Source organism: Triticum aestivum, chromosome 7B (assembly GCF_018294505.1).
Source record: "Triticum aestivum cultivar Chinese Spring chromosome 7B, IWGSC CS RefSeq v2.1, whole genome shotgun sequence".
NCBI classification, from domain to species: Eukaryota; Viridiplantae; Streptophyta; class Magnoliopsida; order Poales; family Poaceae; genus Triticum; species Triticum aestivum.
This window is the reverse complement of record NC_057813.1, coordinates 175289325-175316101: the sequence shown is the minus strand read 5'-3', so window position 1 is coordinate 175316101 and position 26777 is coordinate 175289325. Positions and strand designations below refer to the sequence as shown.

General features: G+C 45.3%; 1 protein-coding gene across 1 annotated transcript; it reads left to right on the top strand.

Moving 5' to 3' along the window:
* Positions 1 to 21969: 21969 nt before the first annotated feature.
* LOC123159796 (uncharacterized) lies at positions 21970 to 26769 on the top strand. Its single transcript, XM_044577621.1, has 7 exons — positions 21970 to 22154; positions 22590 to 22739; positions 24069 to 24188; positions 24294 to 24372; positions 25074 to 25160; positions 26171 to 26233; positions 26390 to 26769. The coding sequence occupies exons 2-7, from the start codon at positions 22684 to 22686 to the stop codon at positions 26465 to 26467; spliced, it is 483 nt and encodes a 160-aa protein (XP_044433556.1). The 5' UTR covers positions 21970 to 22154; positions 22590 to 22683; the 3' UTR covers positions 26468 to 26769.
* Positions 26770 to 26777: the final 8 nt, after the last annotated feature.

Sequence of the window (26777 nt, the reverse complement as noted above, 5' to 3'; positions counted from 1 at the left end):
TGGCGCGAAGTACCAGACACACTGTCTGATGGGTCGCGCGAGTAATTCGGCCCTTAAGAAATCCTTGAATCGGAAAAACTTCAACACGAGAAAGTTTCGTCTCGTCGAGCCGATCGATTTTCATATATAATTCGTCTCAATCCGAGGTTGTATGAGACCTGGGGAGACAAATCAAGATCAGGCTATGTTTTTGGTCGAGTGAAAAGCTTACCATCCGAGTGAAAACTCACCGGTCAAGTGAAAGCTTACCTTTCGGGTAAAAACTTACCGATCGAGTGAAAACTTACTTTTTGAGTGAAAACTTACCGGTCGAGTGAAAAGTTTGACATCCGAGTGAACTTATTATCATCTGTGAAGATATTACCATCGGAATGAAAACTTGCCGATCGAGTAAGGGATTGCCTTCCGAGTGAAAATATAATTATCCGAGTGGAATATTACCTTCCGAGTGAAAAGTCCAGTCGGACGATCCGAGTGACTCTAATATCCGAGTGAATGAGCTCGAATCCGAGTGAAACTGAGCATGTGCCCAAAACTTTATCAAGATGACCTCAGATGGAGAAATGTTCAATATGAAAGTTGTGCGTATCGTCAAAAAGGTAAATTTTGGTTTTGGAGTTATCATCATCAGAGATAGTATATGGCCTGCAAATTCACTACGAGACTCAGACAATCCAGTCCGCTGCAAGACCGAGTCCGACTGGAAGGTAAAGATGACTTCGAAAAGCATTCAAGATGGCCTTGTTTGAAAAAGTGATCAAAATAAGAGTTGCTTGTATCGTCGAGGCGCACAAGTTTGATATTTGGGCCGTCTTGATGAGAGATGATATGCAAGATCAACGGCCCGCGCAAGAAGGAAGACAGAGTTTGGGCCAGATTCAGACTGAATCTGAGTTGGAATAGAACTAGGACTCTAGGACGCGAATTAATGTAATTTTTCTTGTAAGGAAAGCCTAGATGAATCCTTTACTTGTAAGGGAAGTCCAGCCGCCTCTTATATATGTTGGGGGTGACGGTCGATTGAACAACACACAATTGAACAAATCAATATACTACTTTTTCATCTACGTTTTATCTCTCCACCGTTTTTCTCTCTCGTTCTTCGCTGTTCTTCGTGTTTGAGAGCTGCGAATCCCGAGGCTCTAGGGGCGAGCGAATCGACCTAGGGCAGCCCATAGCCGCCGCGCTCCCTGACGGGGTCCCTCCCGGGGGTGTGGGGTTTTCGGGTCTGCAAAAGCGCCCGTCGACTGTCTTGCGTATCGCGTTGTCGGTCGGATCTCCTTCGACGTGAGCTGCGGTGCATCACCCCCAGCATCGAGGGTACACGTGACGTGTTCGTGTGTCAACATAAGGTAGCGCTGGGAGAACTACTGCGATTGTGTCCCGGTTCTTCCGGACGAGCACCTCAGTAGAGAAAGCCGAAAACTGACTGTCATGATACGGCGAGAGCTGGTCGCTGTTCAAGAGGTTGTAAAATCTTTAAAGATTTATTCCGCATAATGCCATTATAAATGCAAAGTGCGACAGATCGGCCTTCCAATCAGGCGCCGATAGAGCCCCTAGTACGGTCTTCTGAATGCCAGGGGCTGCGCCGACCATTCTTGAATTCCTATGGCTAGGTGAGAGTGATAAAGCCCTATAGTATGATTGCCTGGTTTGTGGTGAGTAGCACCTCCTTAACAGGACCCAACAATGGGATAAAGAGTGTTCAAGTATATCCCGAACACCCCCGTACTTTTTACGAGGGGGCAGAAGTCGACGACTGGCCAACTCTCAGGATTTATATACACTAAACAGCCGCACAAGAAGAATAAAAAGTTCACATAAACATGCAATAAATAATAAAAATGCCATTATCCCGCATTACAAAGAATGGCACTACTGCCTTCAGGGAAATATAGTGTCTTTGGTACACTGATCCGCCATAAGGCGGGCTCCTTTCAGGACACCCTCATAGTACAACTCGGGCTTGCGATGCTCCTTACCCTCGGGTGGCCCCTCGGTCATCAGCTTCTCAGCATCAAGCTTCCCCCAGTGCACTTTCGCACGGTCAAACGCCATGCGTGCACCCTCTATGCAGACTGATCTCTTAATGACATCAAGCCGAGGGCAAGCTCCAACAATTCGCTTCACGAGTCCGAAGTAACTGCTTGGAATGGGATCCACGGGCCACAGCCGGACAACCAAGTCCTTCATGGCCAATTCGGCCGCCTGGTGCAGTTCGACCAGCTGCTTCAGCTGATCGATAAAGGGCACCGGATAATTCGGCGCCAAGTATTGCGACCAGAAGTGCTTCTCCGCAGACTTCTTCTCCTCAGTCCGGTAGAATTGGGCAGCATCTGATATGCTGTGTGGAAGATCCGCAAACGCCCTTGGAGAAACAAGAATTCAGCTTGTCGCTTAGTGTCGTGGTTCTAAGCCTGACAGTAGAGTGGGGGGTAGGTATGGAGAGGCAAGGTCCTAGCTATGGAGAGGTTGTAAGCACAAAGGATGTACGAGTTCAGGCCCTTCTCGGAAGAAGTAACAGCCCTACGTCTCGGAGCCCGGAGGCGGTCGAGTGGATTATGAATGTATGGATTACAAGGTGCCGAACCCTTCTGCCTGTGGAGGGGGTGGCTTATATAGAGTGCGCCAGGACCCCAGCCAGCCCACGTAGGAGAGGGTTTAAGGTGAGTTAAGTCTGGGGCGTTACTGGTAACGCCCCACATAAAGTGTCTTTACTATCATAAAGTCTACTTAATTACAGGCCGTTGTGGTGCAGAGTGCCTTTTGACCTCCCGGTGGTCGAGTGAGTCTTCGTGGTCGAGTCCTTCAGGCCAGTCGAGTGAATCCTCGTTGGTCGACTGGAAGGCGACCTCTTCTAGGGATGTCCTAGGGTAAGTTACTTGGAACAGGTCCATGACCCTACCCTAGGTACATAACCCCATCACTTAGAGTTCCTCCCGTTACTATGCAAAAATGCCCTTGAGTACAGAAGGCCTTACCAGCCGCAACCTTCCGGGCCTCTTGAATGTCCTTCAGAGCACCCCGGGCTCCTTCGTGAGCATCCTCTGCGGCTTGGAGAGCAAGGGCGAGTTCGGATTCTTTCCAGGCCAGGCCTCCCGGAGCTCAAGCTCAGCTTCAATGACCCTGGCCTCGTGCTTCTCATGAAGAGCCTGTTCGGCGGCGGCCTTATTGTCGGCTTCGGCCACAGCCTTCCTCAGTGCCTCAATTTCGGCACTCGCTCCTAGAGCATATAATACAAATATTTTCGTCAGGCACAACTTCTAATTTGTGCTAAACAGCACAAGCTTTCGACATACCTTGCTTGTCCTCCAACTGCTTCTTCACACGGCCAAGTTCCTCTTCGGCCCGTTCCAGACGGTGCTTTAGTTCGGACACCTCCGCACTATGAGCGGCGGTCGTCTCTGCGGACGCCTGTTTTCAAACAAAGGGATACACGTCATTAACTAAGTCTCCTGCAAAGCGGATGATTTGATCCCCTGTCCGGCTTTCTCTCTCTTTCGCTGGACAGTGCATCAGGGGCTACTACTCATACTGTGACAATCTCCAAAAGGTTTCTAAAAAACATACCTCAAAGCCCTTTATAAGGCTAAGGCAGGACTCATTCAGTCCGCTCTTGGCGGACTGAATCTTTTCAATCACCACATCCATGAGAGTGCGATGCTCATCGACGATGGACGCACTCTTTAGCACCGTCGATAGGCCACCGGGCAGCTCTACTTGGATAGAGGTTGCTGGCGGAGCGGGCGGGCCTCCCCCGTCAAAGGTAGCTGCTCGCCCGATCCTAAAGCCCCAAAAGTCTCTAGGTCCGGCCGCGGGCCGAATCCAACATCGCCCCCGCCGTCGACAAACATGGGAGCCGCTGCTCCCATGTGTCCGGCCCCGGGATATGCTCCCCCTGGTCCGGGCCCCGCTGAGACAACACCTCAGTGTCGCACCTAAGTTCCGAGGAAGGGCCCTCTGGTGGCGTCTCGCTCACCAGGGCATCGGAGCTTAGCGAATCCTCCGATGAGGACTGTCCAGCGTGGGACCTCACCGGCCTGTACAAAACGTGGCTACAGTTAAAACTACTACATCCTAACGACCTCGGGCACGTAGGTGTGTGCGGGTCTTGTATACTTATGACTTTACCAGGGGCTGGGCCCTGGGATCCCACTCCGGGCTGCTATCAACAGCCATGGTGGATGCCTCGGTGAGGGGACCTTTTCCCCTTTTTGGCGATCGGCCTCCAGGGATGAGGAAGCCGTCCTTTTCTTCCCTCCCCCTACGGGGGACTCGTCTTCTTCCTCCTCCTCTTCATCTTCGGAGGGGAGATGATCGTGGGAGTCTTCGGATTTTGTGTCCGAAGCATCACAGCGACGGAGGCCACTCCGGGTCTTCTTGACCTTCTCGGAGGCCTCTTTCTTCGGCACCATGTAAGGCGCTGGGACCAGCATCTTCGTCAGAAGGGGTCCGGCCAGTTCCTCCGGCAGTGGGGCCGGACAGTGTATCCCCTCCACCTTTCTCGTCCATTCCTAGGATTATTATAGAAAACATGATAAAGGCATCTCTCTCAGGACGCGTCAGCTAAAACATGGATGGACATAGCACAGCGATGACTTACCGGACTCGCAGAGCGGGATTGTTGATACCCGCGGTCCTCGGCGGAGCCCGGCCACGGTTTGCCGGACTTTAAGAGAACCTTCTAGATGTCCTTATGGGAAGAGCCATAGAGCTCCTGTAGCGTCTGGTGTTCGTCCGGGTCATGTTCCCACAAACTACAGGCTCGACACTGGCAGGGGAGAACCAGGTGAACTAACATCACCTGGACTACATTGACGAGTTTGACATCCTTGTCGACCATGCTCTGGACGCACGTTTGGAGAATCGATAGCTCGTCGGATGAGGACCAGTTCAGGCCCTTCTCGGGCCAGGACGTGAGCCACAGTGGGGCTCCAGATCTGAATTTGGGGGCAGCAGCCCACTTTTTACCGCGCGGTTCGGTGATATAGAACCACTGCTGCTGTCACTCCTTGACGGAATCATTGAAGGCGCCGGTTGGCCATACGACCTTGGGCATCTTGATCACCATGGCACCGCCGCATTCGGCGTGCTCGCCCATTCACCACCTTGGGCTTCACGTTGAAGATCTTCAGCCATAAGCCAAAGTGGGGCGAAATACGGAGAAAAGCCTCACACACGACAACAAACGTCGAGATATTAAGGAAAGAATTAGGGGAAAGGTCATGGAAATCTATCACGTAATAATACATGATGCCGCGAACAAATGTGTGGAGGGGAAACCCAAGCCTGCGGACAAAATGAGGAAGGAACACGACCCTCTCGTGGGGCTCCGGAGTGGGGATGATCTGTCCAGCCGGTGGAAGACGGTGGCCGATTTTCTTGGCCAAGTACCCGGCCTCTCAAAGCTTTTTGATATCCCTCTCCCGGACGATAGAGGCCATCGATTTGCCGCCTGCTCCGGATCCGGACATCTTCAGAATCTCTTTTCGGTGGAGAAGAAGGGGGCTTGGGCGCAAGGGCTCAAGCAAAAGGGAATGGACTAGCGAAAGGAACAGGCATGGGCAGAAAAGGGAGAGACCTTGTCTCTTTATAGAGGCAGTAAAAAGCTTTTGCACCTCCCCATTTGCCTGGTGGAACCCGCTCATTCCCACTCGCCGCAGTTGACGGTGCGGTTGGGCTACCCATACCCGTATTGATGAGAATCCCGTAATAAGGGGGCACGATCTTTGCTTCGGCAAAACGTGTAGGGGAAACCGCCTCGATATATGCGTTGTGGCTGGTTGTGGGAAAATGATTCGAATAATGACTCGACCCTGGTGTCATGTTACGCCATACAAAAGTTGCCAGCAGATTACATTTGTGAAATATTATTCTCTCTACGGTGGTATGCGAAGATCATCTTGCAGATCCGGACACGACTCAAGTGTTCGATAATTACTTTGGAGTATTCGGAGATGGAACCTGCCTTGCAATGCTGAAGACAAAACTGCGCGCCGGACTCATCGTCATTGAAGCCTGGTTCAGGGGCTACTGAGGGAGTCCTGGATTAGGGGGTATCCGGACAGCCGGACTATATACTTTGGCCAGACTGTTGGACTATGAAGATACAAGACTCAAGACTTCGTCCCGTGTCCGGATGGGACTCTCCTTTGCATGGAAGACAAGCTTGGCGATTCGCATATTATATTTCCTTCCTCGTAACCGACTCCATGTAAACCCTAGCCCTCTCCGGTGTCTATATAAACCGGAGAGTTTGGTCCGTACGAGGACGATCACAACATTCATAATCATCATAGGCTAGCTTCTAGGGTTTAGCCTCTACGATCTCGTGGTAGATCAACTCTTGTAACACCCATATCATCAATATCAATCAAGCAGGAAGTGGGGTTTTACCTCCATCGAGAGGGCCCGAACCTGGGTAAACATTGTGTCCCTTGCCTCCTGTTACCATTGGCCTTAGACGCACAGATCGGGACCCCCTACCCGAGATCCGCCGGTTTTGACACCGACACTCCAGACACAAGTCCATTCCCTAACAGAGACCCTTTGTGAAACAAGGAGAAACATTGCTCAATGTCGTCAAGATATGCATGGTTTTGAAACCAGACTAGCAGACATTTGCTATGTTGTTCAGGAGCCTAGGGGAAATGAAGGGGAGTGTTATGGTGCTCCATCGGACAATACAGCATGAAAACGTAACAGTCAGGTCAAATGAACTGAGCTTCTGAACTTCTGGTGGTGCATTTATCTGCTATACTGTTAAGTTTTACGCCAACCTTCCTTTTGTTATATAGTTGTAATTTGTTTTGGTGCGATACAAAATTTATTCTTAACGTGTAGCCAATGGCTGAAGAAAACAACAAGCCATTTTTGTATAGTGTAGTGTGTTCCCTATATTTGCACTGGTGGCGATCTTTGATGCCGAGTGGATGTAATCTGTGCAATCGCCTTAATAGCCTAGCGTTAGTTTCGGCCTTATTTATTTCCTAGTCTTCTTTTTCCCTGGTTTGCTAGTGGCCGCAACTACATGGGCCATATACGGGCCGTAGGATCCATGGGTCTCCTACGGGCCGTCGATAAATGGGCATGTAGTCGGTGGGCCGTCGATAAATGGGCCTGTAATCGGTGGGCCTTGGGCCGTCGGATAAATGGGTCTACATGGGCCGTAATCGTGCGTAATTGGTATCGGCCCAGCATGGTAACGGGCCGTTAACAGACCGTAGGACAGCAAAGGCTTAATTCTGTCACAGGCATAACGGGTCGTTAATGGGCCAGAATATATGACAGGCTGGAAATGGCGCAATGGGTTAACATGCTAGAAATGGGCCGACTCTTGCCATGGGCTGAATTTGGCCCATTAGGGTAACAGGCCAGTAACGGGCCGACTCTTGCCATGGGCCAAATTTGGCCCATTAGGGGAACAGGCCAGTAACGGGACGACTGTTGCCATGGGCCGAATTTGGCCCATTAGGGGAACAGGCCAGTAACGGGCCGGAAGTAATCGAGGGTCAAAAAGGAGCCCAAGAACGTATGGGCCATCAATAGGACGAAAGCTAACACGGGCTGGAAACGGCCCATGTAAATCACGGGCCGTTAACAGGTACAAAGAAAATTACTCTTCATTATGGGCTAGAGTCACCGTGGGCCTGTAAAGGGCCGAAAGATACGAAGGCCTCATATGGACCGAAAGACGTCGTGGGCCATACATGGGCCGAAAGTGAAATGGGCTGGTGTTATATTCGACGGTCCACATGACGTTGTTGGGTCGATTTCCTTTAGGGCCTAACGGGTCGTGAGTTAACAGGCCGTAAAATGAGCTATTTGCGAAGAGACCGTTAACAGGTTTTTCATGGGCCAGCCCGTTAACTTTTGACCAAGTCAAATGGGCCAGCTTTGTAAGCTAAATGGGCCAGTGGTGGGCCGTGGCACGTGTCGACATATCATAGGCGCCTATCTGACCCACTGACGAGCTGACACATGTTTCGTCCGGCCAATAAGAATTTTACACGTGGAAATTTCCCATTGGTCGGGGCTGTTAACGGGTTATCGGATCCAAAACCCGACCCGATAGCTTAACGGTGTTCCGTTACGGTGGATGCCACGTGTCGGTCACCCTTGACGAAAGCACTTCTGTGACACGCGATTTATCGTCATGGAAGTGGACACTTCCGTGATGATAATTTTGGTAATGTCATGGAACACTTCTACGACAGCACAGGTATGACTATCTTGATTCTGTCATAAAATCGTCATGGATGTACATGCATGACAAAAAACGCGACCTACTGTGACAAACACGTATCATCACGGAAGTGTATATTTTTTGTAGTGCAGGTACTAAGTTCATGATAAATTAAAGTTCAATTAATCATATTACTTAAGAACTCCCACTTAGATAGACATCCTCTAATCATCTAAGTGATCACGTGATCCAAATCAACTAAACCATGTTCGATCATCACTATGTTGATCATATCTACTATATGATTCACACTCGACCTTTCAGTCTCAGTGTTCCGAGGCCATATATGCATATGCTAGGCTTGTCAAGTTTAACCCGAGTATTCTGCGTGTGCAAAACTGGCTTGCACCCGTTGTATGTGAACATAGAGCTTATCACACCCGATCATCACGTGGTGTCTCGGCACGAAGAACTGTAGCAACAGTGCATACTCAGGGAGAACACTTGTACCTTGAAATTTAGTAAGGGATCATCTTATAATGCTACCGACGTTCTAAGCAAAATAAGATGCATAAAGGATAAACATCACATGCAATCAAAATATGTGACATGATATGGCCATCATCATCTTGTGCTCATGATCTCCATCACTGAAGCATCGTCATGATCCCCAACGTCACCGGCGCGACACCTTCATCTCCATCGTAGCATCTTTGTCGTTTTGCCACCTATTGTTATTACGACTATCGCTACTGCTTAGTGATAAAGTAAAACAATTACATGGCGATCGCATTGCATACAATAAAGCGACAACCATATGGCTCCTGCCAGTTCCCGATAACTTTGTTACAAAACATGATCATCTCATACAACAATTTATATCACATCATGCTTGATCATATCACATCACAGCAAGCCCTGCAAAAACAAGTTAGACGTCCTCTACTTTGTTGTTGCAAGTTTTATGTGGCTGCTATGAGCTTCTAGCAAGAACCGTTCTTAACTACACATCAAAACCACAACAATTTTTCGTCAAGTGTGTTGTTTTAACCTTCAACAAGGACCGGGTGTAGCCACACTCGGTTCAACTAAAGTTGGAGAAATAGACACTCACCAGCCACCTATGTGCAAAGCATGTCGGTAGAACCAATCTCGCATAAGCGTACGCGTAATGTCAGTCTGAGCTGCTTCATCCAACAATACCACCGAATTAAAGTATGACATGCTAGTAAGCAGTATGACTATTATCGCCCACAACTCTTTGTGTTCTACTCTTGCATATAACATCTACGCATAGACCTGGCTCGGATGCCACTGTTGGGGAACGCGGTAATTTAAAAAAATTCCTATGATCACGCAAGATCTATCTATGTGATGCATAGGAACAAGAGGGGAGAGTGTGTCCACGTACCCTTGTAGACCAAAAGCGGAAGCGTTATGACAACGCGGTTGATGTAGTCGTACGTCTTCACGATCCGGCCGATCTTAGCACCGAACGTACGGCACCTCCGCAATCAGCACACGTTCAGCTCAGGGATGTCCCTCCTACTCTTAATCCAGTTGAGGCCGAGGGAGAGTTTTGTCAGCACGACGGCGTGGTGATGGTGATGATGAAGTTACCGGCGTAGGGCTTCGCCTAAGCACTACGACGATATGACTGAGGTGTGTAACTGTGGAGGGGGGCACCACACATGGCTAAACAATGTCAACTTGTGTGTTCTAGGGTGCCCCCTCCCCACGTATATAAAGGAGGGAGGGGGAGGCCGGCTGGCCTCTCTAGGCGCGCCAAGGGGGGAGGAGTCCTCCTCCTAGTGGGAGTAGGACTCCCCCTTTCCTAGTCCCACTAGGAATAGAAGGAAGAGGGGAAAGGAGAAAGGAAAGGGGGGCCGCCCCCCTCACCCAATTCGGATTGGGCTTGGGGGGGTGACCCCTCCTAGGCTGCCTTCTATCCTCTCCCAATAAGGCCCATTAAGGCCCATATGCTCCCCGAGAGGGTTCCGGTAACCCCCGGTACTTCGGTAAATGCCAGAACTCATCCAGAACCATTCCGATGTCCAAACATAGGCTTCCAATATATCGATCTTTATGTCTCGACCATTTCAAGACTCCTCGCCATGTCCGTGATCACATCTGGGACTCCGAACTACCTTCGGTACATCAAAATACATAAACTCATAATACCAATCGTCATCGAACGTTAAGCGTGCGGACCCTACGGGTTCGAGAACTATGTAGACATGACCGAGACACGTCTCCGGTTAATAACCAATAGCAGAACCTGGATGCTCATATTGGTTCCTACATATTCTACGAAGATCTTTATCGGTCAAACCGCATAACAACATATGTTGTTCCCTTTGTCATCGGTATGTTACTTGCCCAAGATTCAATCGTCGGTATCTCAGTACCTAGTTCAATCTCGTTGCGTAATACTTCATCCCACAACTAACTCATTAGTCACAATGCTTGCAAGGCTTGTAGTGATGAGTATTACTGAGAGGGCCCAGAGATACCTCTCCAAAACACGGAGTGACAAATCCTAATCTTGCCAACCCAACAAACACCTTCGGAGACACCTGTAGAGCACCTTTATAATCACCCTTTTATGTTGTGACATTTGGTAGCACACAAAGTGTTCCTCCGGTATTCGGGAGTTGCATAATCTCATAGTCTGAGGAACTTGTATAAGTCATGAAGAAAGCAGTAGTAATGAAACTAACACGATCATAATGCTAAGCTAACGGATGGGTCATGTCCATCACGTCATTATCCTAATGATGTGATCCCGTTCATCAAATGACAACACGTGTCTATGGTTAGGAAACTTAACCATCTTTGATTAATGAGCTAGTCAAGTAGAGGCATACTAGGGACTATATGTTTTGTCTATGTATTCACACATGTACTAAGTTTCCGATTAATACAATTCTAGCATGAATAATAAACATCTATCAAGAATTAAGGAAATAAATAATAACTTTATTATTGCCTCTAGGGCATATTTCCTTCAGGGTTCATACCTTCACTAGTGTAAATTCTCTCAACAATGATAACATATTTGGATCACATAAAAATCCCTCAACATGCAACAAAGAATCACTCCAAAGTTTCTATCAAAAAATGTAGGATGAAAATGTGCATCAACCCCTATGCATAGATTACCCCAATGTCACCTCAGGAATCCACGAGTTGAGTGCCAAAACATACATCAAGTGAATCACTAGAACATCCCATTGCCACCAGAGATATCCCATCGCAAGACATACATCAAGTGTTCTCAAACCCAATACTAATCCAACATAACAAAACCTCAAAGAGCAAGACTCAATTCATCACAACAAGAGATAGAGAGGGAAGAAACACCATGTGATCCAACTATAATAACAAAGCTCGTGGTACATCAAGATCGTGCCAAATCAAGAACACGAGAGAGAGAGAGAGAGAGAGAGAGAGAGATCAAACACATAGCTACTGGTACATACCCTCAGCCCCGAGGGTGAATTACTCCTTCCTCTTCATGGAGACCACCGGGATGATGAAGATGGCCTCCGGTGATGATTTCCCCCTCTGGTACGGTGCTGGAATAGGGTCCCCATTGGTTTTTTATGGCTACAGAGGCTTGCGGCGGTGGAACTTCCGATCTAGGGTTCTTTTTGGAGGTTTCTATATTTATAAGAATTTTTGGCGTCGGAAACAAGTCAAGGAGGTGCCCGAGGGGCCCATAAGCCATAGGGGCGCGCCTAGGGGGTAGGGCGCGCCCCCTGGCTTTTGGTCTCCTCGGGACTCTTCTGGTCCAGCTCCGGTGCTTCGGGGGTCTCTTTTGGTCCATAAAAAATCACCATAAATTTTCAACTCATTTGGACTCTGTTTGATATTCCTTTTCTGTAAAACTCAAAAACAAGGGAAAACGGAAATTAGCACTAGGCTCTAGGTTAATAAGTTAGTCCCAAAAATAATATAAAATAGCATATTAATGCATATAAAACATACAAATAGACAACATAATAGCATGGAACAATCAAAAAATATAGATATGTTGGAGATATCACATGCAGTGGGGAGTTGGGTGCTGCCCTTCCCAAAATGCATCTTGGACAATTTGCGACATGGGACTAGCAATGCTGATGGGGTCACTGTTCGAAGGAACAAGCAATGATACCAGGTTTTGGGTGAGCTGAGGACATTGTCATCTTTTCGCACGTTGTCTTCTTGACTAATGTCTTCAGCCACGATGGAATTGGTGGCTGCAATATCTTCAGTGACATGAGCCTCTATGGGAGCAGGATAATGCATGACCATTCTTCTTTCTTGATTTGGGGATGCGGGTAGAGCAACTGAGATGGGCTTCACAAGTAGCGGCTCCTAAGGAGCGGATGGAGAGGTTGGTGCTTGTGCCCTGCGCGAAGCCATTGATGACTTCGTCTTCTACCCCTTCACAGAAGGGGAGGCATCAGAAGCTTCATGGTGCTTATGCTTCTTGGCTTCGGCTTTAACTTGCTTAGTCCTCTTTCTCTCAGAGGCAATTGATGGAGCAGATGGCTTCTGACCAGCAAAGCTTGATAGGAAGATAATATTAGGCACATATTGCTTTGAAGCCTCAGCAGTAGGGACGACTGACGTCTTCTTCTTCTTAACGAGCTTGGGGTCAATGGCAGGGTGGCCAAGAGCATTTCTCTTCAAGCCCTCATTGTTTTGTTGAGTCCCTTTTGTAGTGTCGTGAGAATATGTCCAATTTTAATTGTTATATTTGGTTGTTTGCAGTATGCCTTGTTTATTTCAGTTGTTCACAATGCGATGCTCTATATGTGCAACTATTTACTGTGCAGTACATTTTCATCAATACCTGTTTTAAACATACTGATAGGAATGCATATATTTGCTTGCCGTTAAGCCTGTTATAGCTAGCATATGGCTCTTTTAAAGTTTTTGGTTGTTCGGTTGTTTGTAGTTAGCATATGTCCAGTTTCAAATGCTATCTTTGGTTGTTCGTAGTATGCCTTGTTTATTCCATTTATTCACAGTGTGATGTTCTATATGTGCAAGTATGATTTGTCTAGTTCAATTTCATCAGTACTAGTTTCAACAATACCACTATGAATGACTACATTTGGTTGTTATTAAGCATGTTGTAGTTAACATGCCTTTCTATTTTTATTTAACAATGACCAATGTACTTAGACCAGCACAATACCAGTTTGAATGACTATATTTGCTTGTTGTTAAATGTTAGGCCTGTTGCAGTTAACACACCTTTCCACTTCTTTTTTTGCCTAACTAGTGTGCTTAAACCTACACACCAAAGCTATCGTTTGAAGATTATTTTGTCTTCCACGGATACATTTGGTTGATGTTTAGCCTGTTGCGCTTAACATGCTTCTCGATGTACTTACACAGGACAATTTTGGGAACGACTATTGTTTTCCATCGAGGTTAGTTTCATCCCATGGCTTATATATACTCACTGTTCAGGATATCGGTAGCTGGTACCATATAGGCCGAGGTCTGATAAGGGACTAATCGATGAATCAGAGTTTTAACTGAATATATATGTAACCCATTTATCGGTAGGTTAACTAGGGCCATATCTAATGTATTTGAGGCTACATAGCAACATGCACTTTACTAAATGTCTAAATATGCAATCCTAGGCTACATAACAGCAAGAAAGATTGTTACCTTAATGTTCTGATGATGTCTAGATATATGTAGAAGAGTAGCAGCAACAACAACAACACAACAATAGCTAAATCAGCCGATAATTTGTAAAAATGCAATAAACTCCCTTTGGCCCATAATATAAGATGTTAATTCATCCAATATGTGAATATATTGGATGTTATAAGATATTATGTAATGGGACGGAGGGAGTGCTGTACTACATCATTGTGCAATTGTTGTTTAGCTTCTAATATTAACTTGGTGCTTTTAGGTACATATGTCATTAGTAAAGATCCGTGCTTCGACCCTTTTTGCGTATGGGGCAATGAGATATTGATGAACCAACATCAAGTGAGGAAGCTGATAAAGATTGTTAGTAAAATGGGTCAAAAGATGGCAATTAAACTATTTGTTTACACTTTATCCAAGACAACAACGAACTGCAGGATGGTAAGTAAGAACTCTGCAGCCTTCTTTTTACTGCCCATAATGAGTTGTATTAGATGACAATGTCCGAATCTTTTTCCTTTGCAGTGGTTCCCAAAGCAGTTTACTCAAAATTAGCTCTTAAACTACATGATTGGTGGGCATGCAAAGGTTAAAGTATTTCTACCAAAACACGATGACTATCTAGATGTGTTCATGAAGACGGTGAAGGATGGGCGGTCAACGATCACAAGGGGTTGGACTAGAGTCGTGCGTGCCTTCTGCATGGAGGAGCGCACAATATGGGCATTCTGCTTCACCTTGTTCAACAACCAGAATGTATTTCGCCTCTTTCTTTACCATCTTTAATAGTACAAGTATACAACCATGGTTCATCATTCTTTATTTGGTGCTTATGTAATTCTTGAACATATGTACCCGTGAATCGGATAATCCATTGGTTGTTTGAACCTGATGGATATGAATAAAGCTATAGAATACTTTCAAATTCAAATCTGGTACAATTCTAAATAGCAGAAATTAAATTACGGTGAAATTACGCTCTGCAGGTCGTTACATCGCGCATGGTTGGTAAAACACAACATTTGTGATATACACCATAATCCGACACGGTTCACAGAGAGGAAACGTATGCGATCATGCACACAGTTGCCGTTCGCAAAGCGTGTGTGATGTCAGACAATATCACAAACGATGCGGGCAAACTAAACGTTTGTGATAGTTGCCTTATCATACATGATTTGCAATCATGAATTGTTTCTGATGTGGTACACATCATAAACGTTGCACCACAGAATAGCGTGTGCGATAGTTATCATGTACGACGATGTTACGACAGTCCGATGTTTCGTAATCCTATCCGACACTCGTATGATGATTAGCTAATCTTCTTAATTAGTTATCGCATACGGTTTGGGAAAAGTGAATGTGTGTGATTGTCTGCTTATCATACATGTTCTATAATCGTGAACTGTTTGTGATGGGCTGTGCATCGTAAATGTAGCACCACAGAATACCGACTGTGATGGCAACGCGAGCACAAATGAGTTGCAAGGATGAAGCGTTTGGGATATTCGAGATATCAGAAACAGTTTTATAGGGACAATTGTATGCATCAAGGCTCCCTATCCCCGACGGTTTCTGGGTCGTGTAGGAAGGATCCCCCCTATCGCATACACTCACTTGGCGACGGTTCAAAATGCTGTCGTAGAAAGGTGTTAAAGACCGTTTGTATAGCACCTCATGTACCAGTGAAGGGGTGAAGTGATAGAACCAATTGCTCGATGAAGACAAGTATTTGGTAGACCAGTTCCAGTTGTTGTGACAATTGTACGTCTGGTTAGGGAGGCTGAGATTGAACTCAGAAGACCACGTCTTCACCTTATCCCCCTTGAGCTAAGGTCACTTAGTCCTTGCCCAATCACTCAGGGAAGTCTTCAAGGTAGACTTCCGAACCTTCACAGACTTTGTTCACCGGTGATCCACAATGACTCTTGGATGCTCAGAACGCGACACCTAACCGACTGGAAGATCATAGTCTTCAAGTGTAATAAGTCTTCAGATCACGCGGAACAGGAAGACTTCAGTGATGCCAAACACTCTTTGTGGTTGTTTATCCTTGCAAGGATTCTCTCTCAAAGTCTTCGGAGTTAGGTTGCTCTCAAATGACAAAAGCCGTGCACTAACTCTGAGCGGCCACCAATTTATGGTGGAGGAGGTGGGCTATTTATAGCCAGGAGGCAACCCGACATGATATGTCCGAAATGACCATGGGTCAATGGACAACTGACACGTATCCAACGGTCGGATTTCAAACAAGCGCGACAGCTTGACTTGGGATACAAGCAAAGATGACTTATCCAACTCAGGATAAGATTTTCTCTCAGTTGTCTTCTCTCGAAAACATAGGATTTGGGGTTGAGCATCACATTAGTTTTCTGACATTGTTCACCTGGACCCCACTTAACAGTTCAGTGGTTCCTATGACTCAGGAAAGAAGAAACTAAAAATACAGAAGAAACTATGTATTCCCACTCCATTTTCTTCAAGTGAATGTTTTCACACGTCATTATCTTCGACGCGAATGTCTTCGCGAACCACCAATATCTTCAATGTCTTCATACATTTTAGGGGTCATCTTGGATGGGTAAACCGAATCAATAGGGACTTCTACATGTGTTCTCCTATGAATCTCACAAACACATTAGTCCCTCAACCAAGTTTGTCATCAATACTCCAAAACCAACTAGGGTTGGCACTAGATGCACTTAAAGTTAGGGATCGGCTAGAATTGCTCTTAGGGATAGACTGATTTTAGCAAGCTGGTGGATTTTACCGGAAGCTTCAAACACACCATCCTAGTAGTAACCGGATAGACTGATTCAGCATAACTGATTGCTAGCGTCGCGGGTTGCTCATTGCAGTTGGCGTGTAGTTTAAAAAAACGAAGGCAAAATATTTGCCTCATCCATTAATTAAGGATAGAAAAAGAGCTTGTTTACAAGCACCCATTACACCACATGAATTATTATTCTCGTGAGACAATTGACCCTAACTTCTTTGCTCCGGCAGTGATCCAGAGATTCGCCTCGATCATGATGATGCTAAGAAAAATTGTTGACGTCGCGCTATTGTTGCAGAAAACCCTTGAGTTCCTCTCATTCCACAAGGTCCATGACATAAGCATGGTAAGCGAAGCCATGAGCTTTCTCGTTGTGGTGCCGGCATGAGTCTGACTTGCCCACCAATCTTAACGGAGCCCTCCAAATGCCAAGAGGTGATACCCAAGTCCTCGAGATGTAGCTTCTCGGTGACCAATCTCCATACTCTCGAAGTGTAACGACACTTGAAAAAGAGGTGAGTGCCACACTCTTGCACTTGCTTACAAAGAGGGAAAAGCCCACAGTTTGTCCATCCCCGCTTGGTCAATCTGTCGAAGGTCCAAATACGATTTTGAATTGCCAACCACGTGAAGAACTTAATCTTAGGCGGTGCCCAAGCCTTCCAAACCATATGGTCCAAAGGGGAGAAGGTCATGCCAGCAAATTGCACCTTGTAAGCGGAGGGCGCCGAATAATACCCATTAGTCGTGTGCTTCCACACAATGTCATCCTCGGTGGACTCATCAAGATGTATCTCGTTCACTAGCATCCAAAGGCCGAAAAATTGTCGGGTGTGCTCGATGGAGGCGACGACAGGGGGTTGATCCTTAGGATCAACGCGTTGTTCTTTAGGGCCTCATGCACCATCCAATTCTTCCTTGAGGCAGCATCCAAGATGAGCGGAGCGATGTCTTTGGGCTTGCACCAAAGGAGACAAGGAGCGTCCCAAAAAGGGGTCCTCTCCCGGTTCCAATGGTGATGGTTGTGGAAGCATAGAAAAAGTGTAGGTCCTCCTCGTGGCATAGGTTCCCCAACCCAACCCGCATATTGCTTGGTTCCTTCCATTCATACCAAGGCCATCGCAATCGCAAGGCGCACACAAACTTATCGGTGTTGAGGACCCCAAGTCCGCCATACTCATGTGGACAACAAACAATCTCCCAATTAACTTTGCATTTTGCACTCCTCGTCTTGTCCGAGCTGGACAATGCTCTTTCGAACTTATTGATATTTCAAAGCATAGATGGATGTGTGACTAGCAATGTGATGAAGTAGACCGCAAGGGAGGTACCACGCATTTGACAAGGGTCGTTCGTCCAATGGAGGTGATGTTCTTGCCCTCAGAAGTGAACTAACTTGTTTGCAACCTTGTCCTCAAGGAATTTAAGGTCCCCTATCTTGAGTTTCCAAACCGAGACCAGAAGGCCCAAATAGCGCATTGGAAAATATGCTCTAGCCGCTGGCTTTTGAAGGATATGCCCCAAATTGAGGTGGTTGCAGTGAATGGGCACGACCAGACTCTTGTGGAAGTTTATACAAAGACCCGGGACCTCCCCAAATCCCTTCAAAATACCGGAAAGGTTGTCAACATCTCTTTTAATTGGGGCCATGAACACCGTCACATCATCCGTGTAGAGAGAGGTCTGCACCATGACACCCCTCCCATGGATCTTGTGGAGAATCTTCCTTCTCGTTGCTAATTCCAGAATTTGTTGGAGAGGGTCAATGGCGATAACAAAGAGGATCGGGGAGAGGGGGTCTCCTTGCCAAAGCCCCTGACCATGCTTGATAGGGGGCCCGACCACCCCATTCAAGAGGATCCTCGAAGATGAGGAACAAATCAGGGCCGCAATCCAATTCTTGACTTACATGGAAACCCTCTCCATTGAAGGAGATCGAGAAGGTATACCCATTTTACCGAGTCAAATGCCTTGCGTGTATCAAGCTTGAATAGGAGCAAGGGGGTCTTGCATTTGTGAAGCCGGCGGGGTTCCGACCATACATGAAATTGTCATGAATAGTTCTTTTCTTGATGAAGGCCCTTTGGGCGTTGGAAACAAGGTCATTCGTGTGTGGGCCAAGCCTAGTGGAGAGGACCTCCAATATAATCTTGGCAATCGCATGAATGAAGCTAATTGGCCTATAGTCGGCGATCCCTTCCGCCCCATCCTTCTTGGGTAGTAGCACCACATTTGCGTAATTGAGCCAATGGAGGTTAATTAGATGTGTGCAGCGAGTCGAATAGGAAGATGACCCGCATAACATCATGCTTGATGATATCCCAACACTTGTTGAAGAATAGCCCCGTGAATCCATCCGATCCGGGAGCCTTGTCCCTTGGCATGTCATTGATAGCCTCCCGAACCTCAATCTTGGTAAAGGTGGAGTAGAGGGCATGCAAATCACGAGTCTCCAAGTTGAGCTCATCCCAATTGAAATCCTTCGTGCCCACACACCCTTTCTTCATGTCATTGGAGAAGTGATCATGGATTATTATTTTTCCTTAGCACCATGCTCGGTGACCCAACCTTGGTTGACCTTGATCCGATGGATGTGGTTCTTCCTCCTTCTTGCATTAATCTGACAGTGAATTTTTTTGTATTGGCATCACCTTCTTTAAGGTTGGACATTCTTGTGCATTTCCGCTTACGGGCTCTCTCGAGCACAGCCAAACTGATAACCCTTCTTTTGATCCTAGCCCTAAGGTCAAGCTCCACGGAGGAGAGTTGGCGTTCCTCATGGGCAATGTCAAGGCGCAGGATCACCAAAAGGGGAGGGCATGGGGGTGAACCTTGGCCTTGGAGAAAAGCCTCCTACTCCATTCAGTGAGACAGAGCGCCGTCTTTTTCAACTTACAGAACAAGATTTGATACTGCTCAATGTGCGCCACATGTTCATGCACACCGCGTGGACCACCTTGTTGAAACTGGGCATGGATTCCCAAAAATTTTGAACTTGAAAGTCCTAGGCCTCCTTGGTCCCTTGCGAGCAAGAGCAGGCAATGGTCGGAGAGTGAGGACGAGAGGGCGTTGAGCACATGAGTGTTGAAGGTGGTGTCCCACTAGGCGTTGCAGAAAAAAGAGTCGAGCTTGCACAAGGTTGGGTTAGCTCGCTCATGCTCCAAGTAAACCGTCTATTCTAAAGGTGAATTTCTTTTAGCTCATAGCTTTGACCATTGCAGGCGTCAGAGGTGCAGTTTCTCAAGCATAGACTCCAGCATGAACTTGCCTCAAACATAATGATCCCCATAGGAGAATCCACACAAACGGATAATGTGCTTTTGCCGATGAGTTTCTGTTGGAGTAATATAAAGGAGGACCTGAAATTTAAAAGATATGCTTAAACAGTGGCTGAAATTGGTTTTTGCACAAATGCATAACACAGTGACTGCAATTTCATAAAAGGTGCTCCCTCTGATCCATATTAATTGACTCACACTAAATATTCAAAGGAAGCCCACGGTCTCTTCTGTCTTTTTTAGCTCGGCGTAGTTGTAGTCTTTTAGCATCTTGTTTTTATTTTGACGTGTTTTAGCACCTTGTTTTGGCATGATTCCATATACTTGACCACTCGCTTTGTTGCATTGCTCATTCAGGTTTGGAAGGTGCAGTTTCTCATAGCAATCTCCAACAGTTTGCAGCGTTGAAATAGTGTTTTGCACACGGGAAGTTTACCAGATGCACAAAAACACAGCGCCCAACCTGGGGGCCCCACATGCAACAGCCCGCGCGCACAAGCCGGCGCCCCAAATTTACAGCCCCCGTAGCCTGCGTGCGCTAAAGTTACAGCTTCGTTTTTGTGCGTGCTCTATTTTTACAGCTTTCTGCTAGAGCGTTGTTTTTGGTCATGCGCGCGCTATATAGGCATCTTTTCTAGCATGTGGCCTATGTAGCGCGTCTGTTGGAGATGCTCTCAAGCATGGATTCCAGTGTGAACTTGGCTGGAACAGGGGAGGAGCCCAATGGGCTGACCTCGATGCATAGGAATACGGGCCCCACAAAAAAATAGTGGTGATTATCATCTAATAACAGCCTGGGCAACAAGTTGGACCTGTAGCAGTGCATCAGGGAACCCTATTTTGACGCCTTATGCGCCAAATGCAGAGTTATTTACAACTTGCTCACAAACCATATAGTTCAAGATGTTTTTCCAGAAGCCCCTCCAGTTTGGGAAGCTTCCCAACCAGTTTTTATGTGTTTTTAGTTTTTTGTTTTCACCCGGTTTTTGACCGGGTTTCTTCATTTATTTTTTGTTTTCTTTTTTTCTTTTTGTCAAATGCATGATTTTTTCAATTTTTGTGAACTTCTTTTTATTTATTTTTGAACTTTTTTAAAATTACGATCATTTTCAAATTCCTTATTTTTTTAAATTAAGTTTTCCCTATATTTCATGTTTTTAAAAAAAATATTAATTTTTCAGGATTTTTGTTTTTTCCTCAAAAATTGAACTGTTTCCAAAAATTATTGTTTTTCTCAAATTCATTATTTTTTAAAAAATCGGTGAACTTTTTTTAACTTCATGAATATTTTAAAGTTTGTGATGTTTTAAATTCGTGATCATTTCTAAAAGTCAATGGTCAACATCGGCGGTTAGCTTAGCGGTCAACACTCGGTTTTGTGCCATCAATGGTCAATGCAAACGATTTGAGAAAATATGCACGGATGAGAGAGTTTTTTTTAGCTAAGCGAGGCGGGCGAGGGAAGGAGTATTAATGGGCTTCAGCCCATGTCAATCGCTAGTGGGCACCAGGAGCAAAATCTGGCCCTACAAGCCTCGGCCCAATTCCGTGCGCGTGACCGCTTGTCTCGTGCAGTGGCATTGGAGAGCAACTGATTGAGGAGCGCTTGTTCAGTCATGCTCCGTACCTCTCCAAAACGAAAAATGCGTTGTTTTTTTTCTGTAAGAGGCACGGTTTTATTTTTGTGAGAGGCACGATTTTGCTTCCGTGAGAAGAAAGGCTGTGCCTCTCGAAAACGAAAAAACCATATTTTTGTTCCTTTTTTGCTTCCATGAGAGGCATAGCCGTGCCTTTTCTGTAAGAGGCACGATTTTACTTTCGTGAGAGGCACAATTTTACTTCTGTAAAAGAAATGACCGTGCCTCTCGAAACAAAAAAACATGTTTTCATTTTTTTTTTTTTTTGCTTCCGTGATAGGCATAGCCGTGCCTCTCAGATGTCGCCCCCATACTCCCTGCTTTTGGAGCTACGCTAGAGCTGACCTGGGCCGTGGCCCGCTCAGCTCTGGAGAAAAAAAGATTAGATACCTACGCCCAGCACTCACTGAGGCCCTAACCCCATGGCCCGGGAGCTCACGCCTCACGCCACACAGAGACGCAGCACCTGGCGACTCAGCTGCCGCCGCCCCCCGTCACGCCGCAGCCGCAGGCCGCCGCGGCTCCGCCCACCGGCCAAGGGGGCTGCAGCACACAGCAGCACGACGAGTCGGAGTCGACCAACCCACGACCCCACGCGGCCACAGGTACACGCAGCTACCACCGGCAACCCAAGCAACACCCAAATGAGCTCCTCCTTGAATCTGATCCTCTCGTCTCTCAAGCCTCAATCTCTCCAATTCCAGTGAATCACTACAAGCTGCACATATATTTTGTTTGAAGCATTATCAGTTTCTCCCTAAATTTCACTTAGGTCATCGTCTATTCATCTCATTACCAATATGCTAGTATAAACAATTCACTGAATTATTGTTTACAGTTTAAAAGTTGTAGTAGAGGTAGCTATGTGCAAGGACAGTCAAAATTGGAGTGCCTGACAGATTATCGCGTAGTAAATTTTGGTATAGCTTATTTTGTTTGTTTCTGCTCTCTTCATATTGTAACAAATAAGAGAAGGTATACTGATTAATGCCAGTGATCCAGAATTTGATTTTTTTTCTTCTTTTGTGTGTGTTCTTTAGCTTGGCCCCCAAGCAATTTGTTTGTAGCTCCGCCACTGCAGAAGCCTGTGTTCCCGGCTGCGCCTCGCCCACTCGCGCTGGGTGTGCCTCGGAGATGGCCGAGGCGTCATTTTTCGATAGGATGGTTTCCCAGCTTCGGTCCACATCCAAGTGAGGAAAACCTCCACATCCCTCAATCCTGCCTTTTAGTTCTGTTTCCATACATCTCGGTCTGTATGTTTTTCAGCAGAACAGGTCGATTACCCTTCAGATGATTTGGGGCCCTTTTTATTTTGGAAAATAGCATGCTTGCATAGACTGAGTACAGCGAAAGTGGCGCCATTTATCTCATTAATCCCATTTTGGAACTGATACATAGTTTGTCTCTTTAGCCTCTTGTTAGCATGCCAAGTATTCCAGTACAACTGGTGATAGATGGTCTGCAGAAGAGTGCAAAACTAATAGTAAAATGTTAGTGCTCATGCATTTACATCTATTTAGATCATTGAAGAAAGTTGAACATGCCGTCTTAATCGTAGATGGTGGTTCGTGACTTCTTCAATTAGGCAAGATGGATTCTATAGTCACTTGTAGGCATTCTCTTAGTGTATAATTAATTTATGATTGACAAGACAGCTTTGGATTAATCCTGTTACTGAGATATAGAAAAGATGTAACATATGTGGATAGAATATCTTCGGATATGTAGGGTATGTAATGCGATGTGTGCAACAAACTCATTACCTCCTTTGTATATCTATCTAATTCTGTTTTTGTCTTCAACATGAACGAATTTAACTAAATCTTCTCTTGAGACTTTATTCGCTAGTGCGTGCAAGCGGTTTTTGTTCATGAATACCATTGATCTAAAGACGGTTATAAAGCATGTAGCTTGTTGCTTGCACTAACTCCGGAAGTCATTGTTTGCACACAGTCTGGCAGGCATTGTTCGCACTCTCCCAGCTTTACAAATAGTAGAATTTAACTAATTTCCCGTTTTTTGGGTGTATCACTATTTTATTATGTTTGAATCATCTTGTTGGTATTGAAGGTACTACACTGGATATCCCAAGGATCTAGGTCCATCAAGAATCATACCGTTCACATAGATATAGAAAAGATGTAACATATGTGGATAGAATATCTTCGGATATGTAGGGTATGTAATGCGATGTGTGCAACAAACTCATTACCTCCTTTGTATATCTATCTAATTCTGTTTTTGTCTTCAGCATGAACGAATTTAACTAAATCTTCTCTTGAGACTTTATTCGCTAGTGCGTGCAAGCGGTTTTTGTTCATGAATACCATTGATCTAAAGACGGTTATAAAACATGTAGCTTGTTGCTTGCACTAACTCCGGAAGTCATTGTTTGCACACAGTCTGGCAGGCATTGTTCGCACTCTCCCAGCTTTACAAATAGTAGAATTTAACTAATTTCCCGTTTTTTGGGTGTATCACTATTTTATTATGTTTGAATCATCTTGTTGGTATTGAAGGTACTACACTGGATATCCCAAGGATCTAGGTCCATCAAGAATCATACGGTTCACATCAGAGCGTCAGTTTGTGCAGCTATTACATGAAGGACGGCCTGTAGTTGTGGCCTTTACTATTAAGTATGTTAGGCTCATGTTTTTTGTTCAGAAACACAAGAATAGTTGAGTTGTACTATGTCAATAGCTTTGCACATGCTTACAACAGTAATGAAATTGCTTTTGTAGGTGCACTTATACACAACATCTTGACAAAGTACTGGAGGAAGCTGCTGCTACATTTTATCCTCATATAAAGTTTGTTCGGGTAAGCCAATACTCTTATTACGCCAGCAAAAAATATGCCATGAAGTATTTTCCGGTCACCTATAAGATGATGAGTTATTTTTTAAAACTTTAATGCACTCTGCTTTTCTATCTGTTCAAATTACCATGTCTAGCTATTATGAAACATTGTAAAGGTTGGTTTGCTGTCTTAACTGCATGTTAAAATTCAAAATCTTGAAGTTAGTCCTATCTGATTTAATTTGTATACACCTAATACAATACTACCTTTGGCGAATCTAATTCATCATGCACTATAAAGTTCACCTATTTCAGTTTTCTGTTGTGCTTCAGGCACATGTGTGGAAGCTCTTTGTTTTGCGAATGTATCTTCGATGGTCTTTCCTAGGCTTTTCTTTCACCTGCTAGAGAAGCAGCTCTATGGGAAGCTTAGATGTGTGAATGGTTGTACTTCTATTATTTTGGCAATTTACAATTGTAGATATTATGATGTACAAAGATACGATCAATTAGTCACAAGATAGTTTAATTGCCTGCCTGTCAAATCAGACTGTCACTTTTGATTTCCTTTTCATTTGGATGCTTGATCTTGGGTAATGTCATGATACACTTAATTAAGATTTGTGGCTTCTTACTTCTCATCTATACAAGTGTGACTGTTGCCATCCTGTTTGCCTTTAGTCTCAAACTGATAGGAATTATTATTTTGTTCTACGTTGTCAGGTGGAATGCCCAAAGTATCCTGGGTTTTGCCTCACGAGGCAAAAGACTGAGTACCCATTTCTTGAAGTATTTTACAACCCAGAACAGGTCATGATTGTTTACTTCGCCTTTCATCGGTTAACACATGTTGCCACTTCTTTACTTCGAACTATGTGCCACCTACATTTTTGTCAACGATATTGATTCTTGATCTTATTTATTTATTTTCTTAATTTTTGTGGCTAAAGCTGCTGCCTTGTGACCATGAGGTCACGGGTTCAAGTCCTGGAAACAGCCTCTTGCAGAAATGTAGGGAAAGGCTGCGTACAGTAGACCCAAAGTGGTCGAACCCTTACCCGGACCCTGTGCAAGCGGGAGCTACATGCACCGGGCTGCCCTTTTTGTTTGTGGCTAAAGAATGATAAGTTTCTTAATCCTTATGTGTTCTAATGGCTGGAGAATCGTTAAAGGGTCAAACTTCTTTCTGCATGTTACCTTTAGCATTTTAGAAGTCATATGCCCTACTTTGAGGGAAATTTCGAGAACAGTTTCTCTATTATGTGCTCTCATGGTCCTCGTAAGAGTGGAAGAGTGAAAAGCACATATTGCATTGCGGTCTGATTTGCATCCACCATTACAACACTACACCTCTCCAATATTTGCGCAATTTAATTCCTGGTGTACCAGAGAAGCACTAATCTTCGTTTGAGGGAGAATAGACTTAAGTTCTCAGGAAATGTGTGTATTTTGTGGCTCCATCTAGAGATTCGTTGCATACTTTGTGAGACCAGGAATTAGTGTTTTCATTTGCATCTCATTTCCGTATTGGAGAAGGTCCTGCTCTGCTAACTTGCTCATGTATGGTCAGTTTGTTCTTTGTTGACCGTGAATGGCGTCGGTACTGTTTGTAGTTATTATTTGCTTAGCTGTGTTTAGTGTGTTCCCATTATTTCATGGCTAGGCATCGCATATTATTTGGTATAGAGCTCCACATCATTTCCCTAGAATGAATTTGGTTTCCATTTCTTTCTTCCTTATTTGCTCATCATGTTATCTGCACCTACAATACAGTTTATTGCCATTTTATCCTGGTAACATGATGATGTGTATTTTCTCAGGCTGCTAACCCAGGAAAGATCGTGGACCCGAGCATCACGAAATACTCCGCAAAAGTCCTACCTGTAAGCAATGCCCTGAAGCGTCCTTTCAAAATATTCATGGATGAGCCGTTCATGCATTACTCACTTGTCAAGTCTAATGCTGTATAGAGGTCCGGTCCTGGGTCCGGTTCATGGTTTCCAGGTTGAGCTGATGTGATGCTATTTCCTTGTGTGCAGTTCAACTATGACCAGAGCGTGTATGGATTCCGGGAGTATTTTAAGAAGTATGGGTTCAAGTATTCCGAGACAAACTAGGTCTGTCATCATGAAGCCCTGCAGAGTTAGCCAGTCCGACTGGCATGATGAGGCCTGGTTATTAAATTTACTTTCAGCAAGCATGTACCAACAGTGATGGTGCGTTCTTATGTATCAGCACTCCCTGCATATTGGCTCTGCCTTGGTGGTTGAAAATATGGCCAAGCTGTTAGCTAGGTTTCTGGTACGCTCAAGATTCTAGTAGAATTTCTGAATGTTGCATGTTGTTCTTTGTCGAATCTCTAAACTGCATTTTCAGACTCGGTATTAATAAAATTCTGCGGCTCACCATTTCAAGTGCATTATTGGA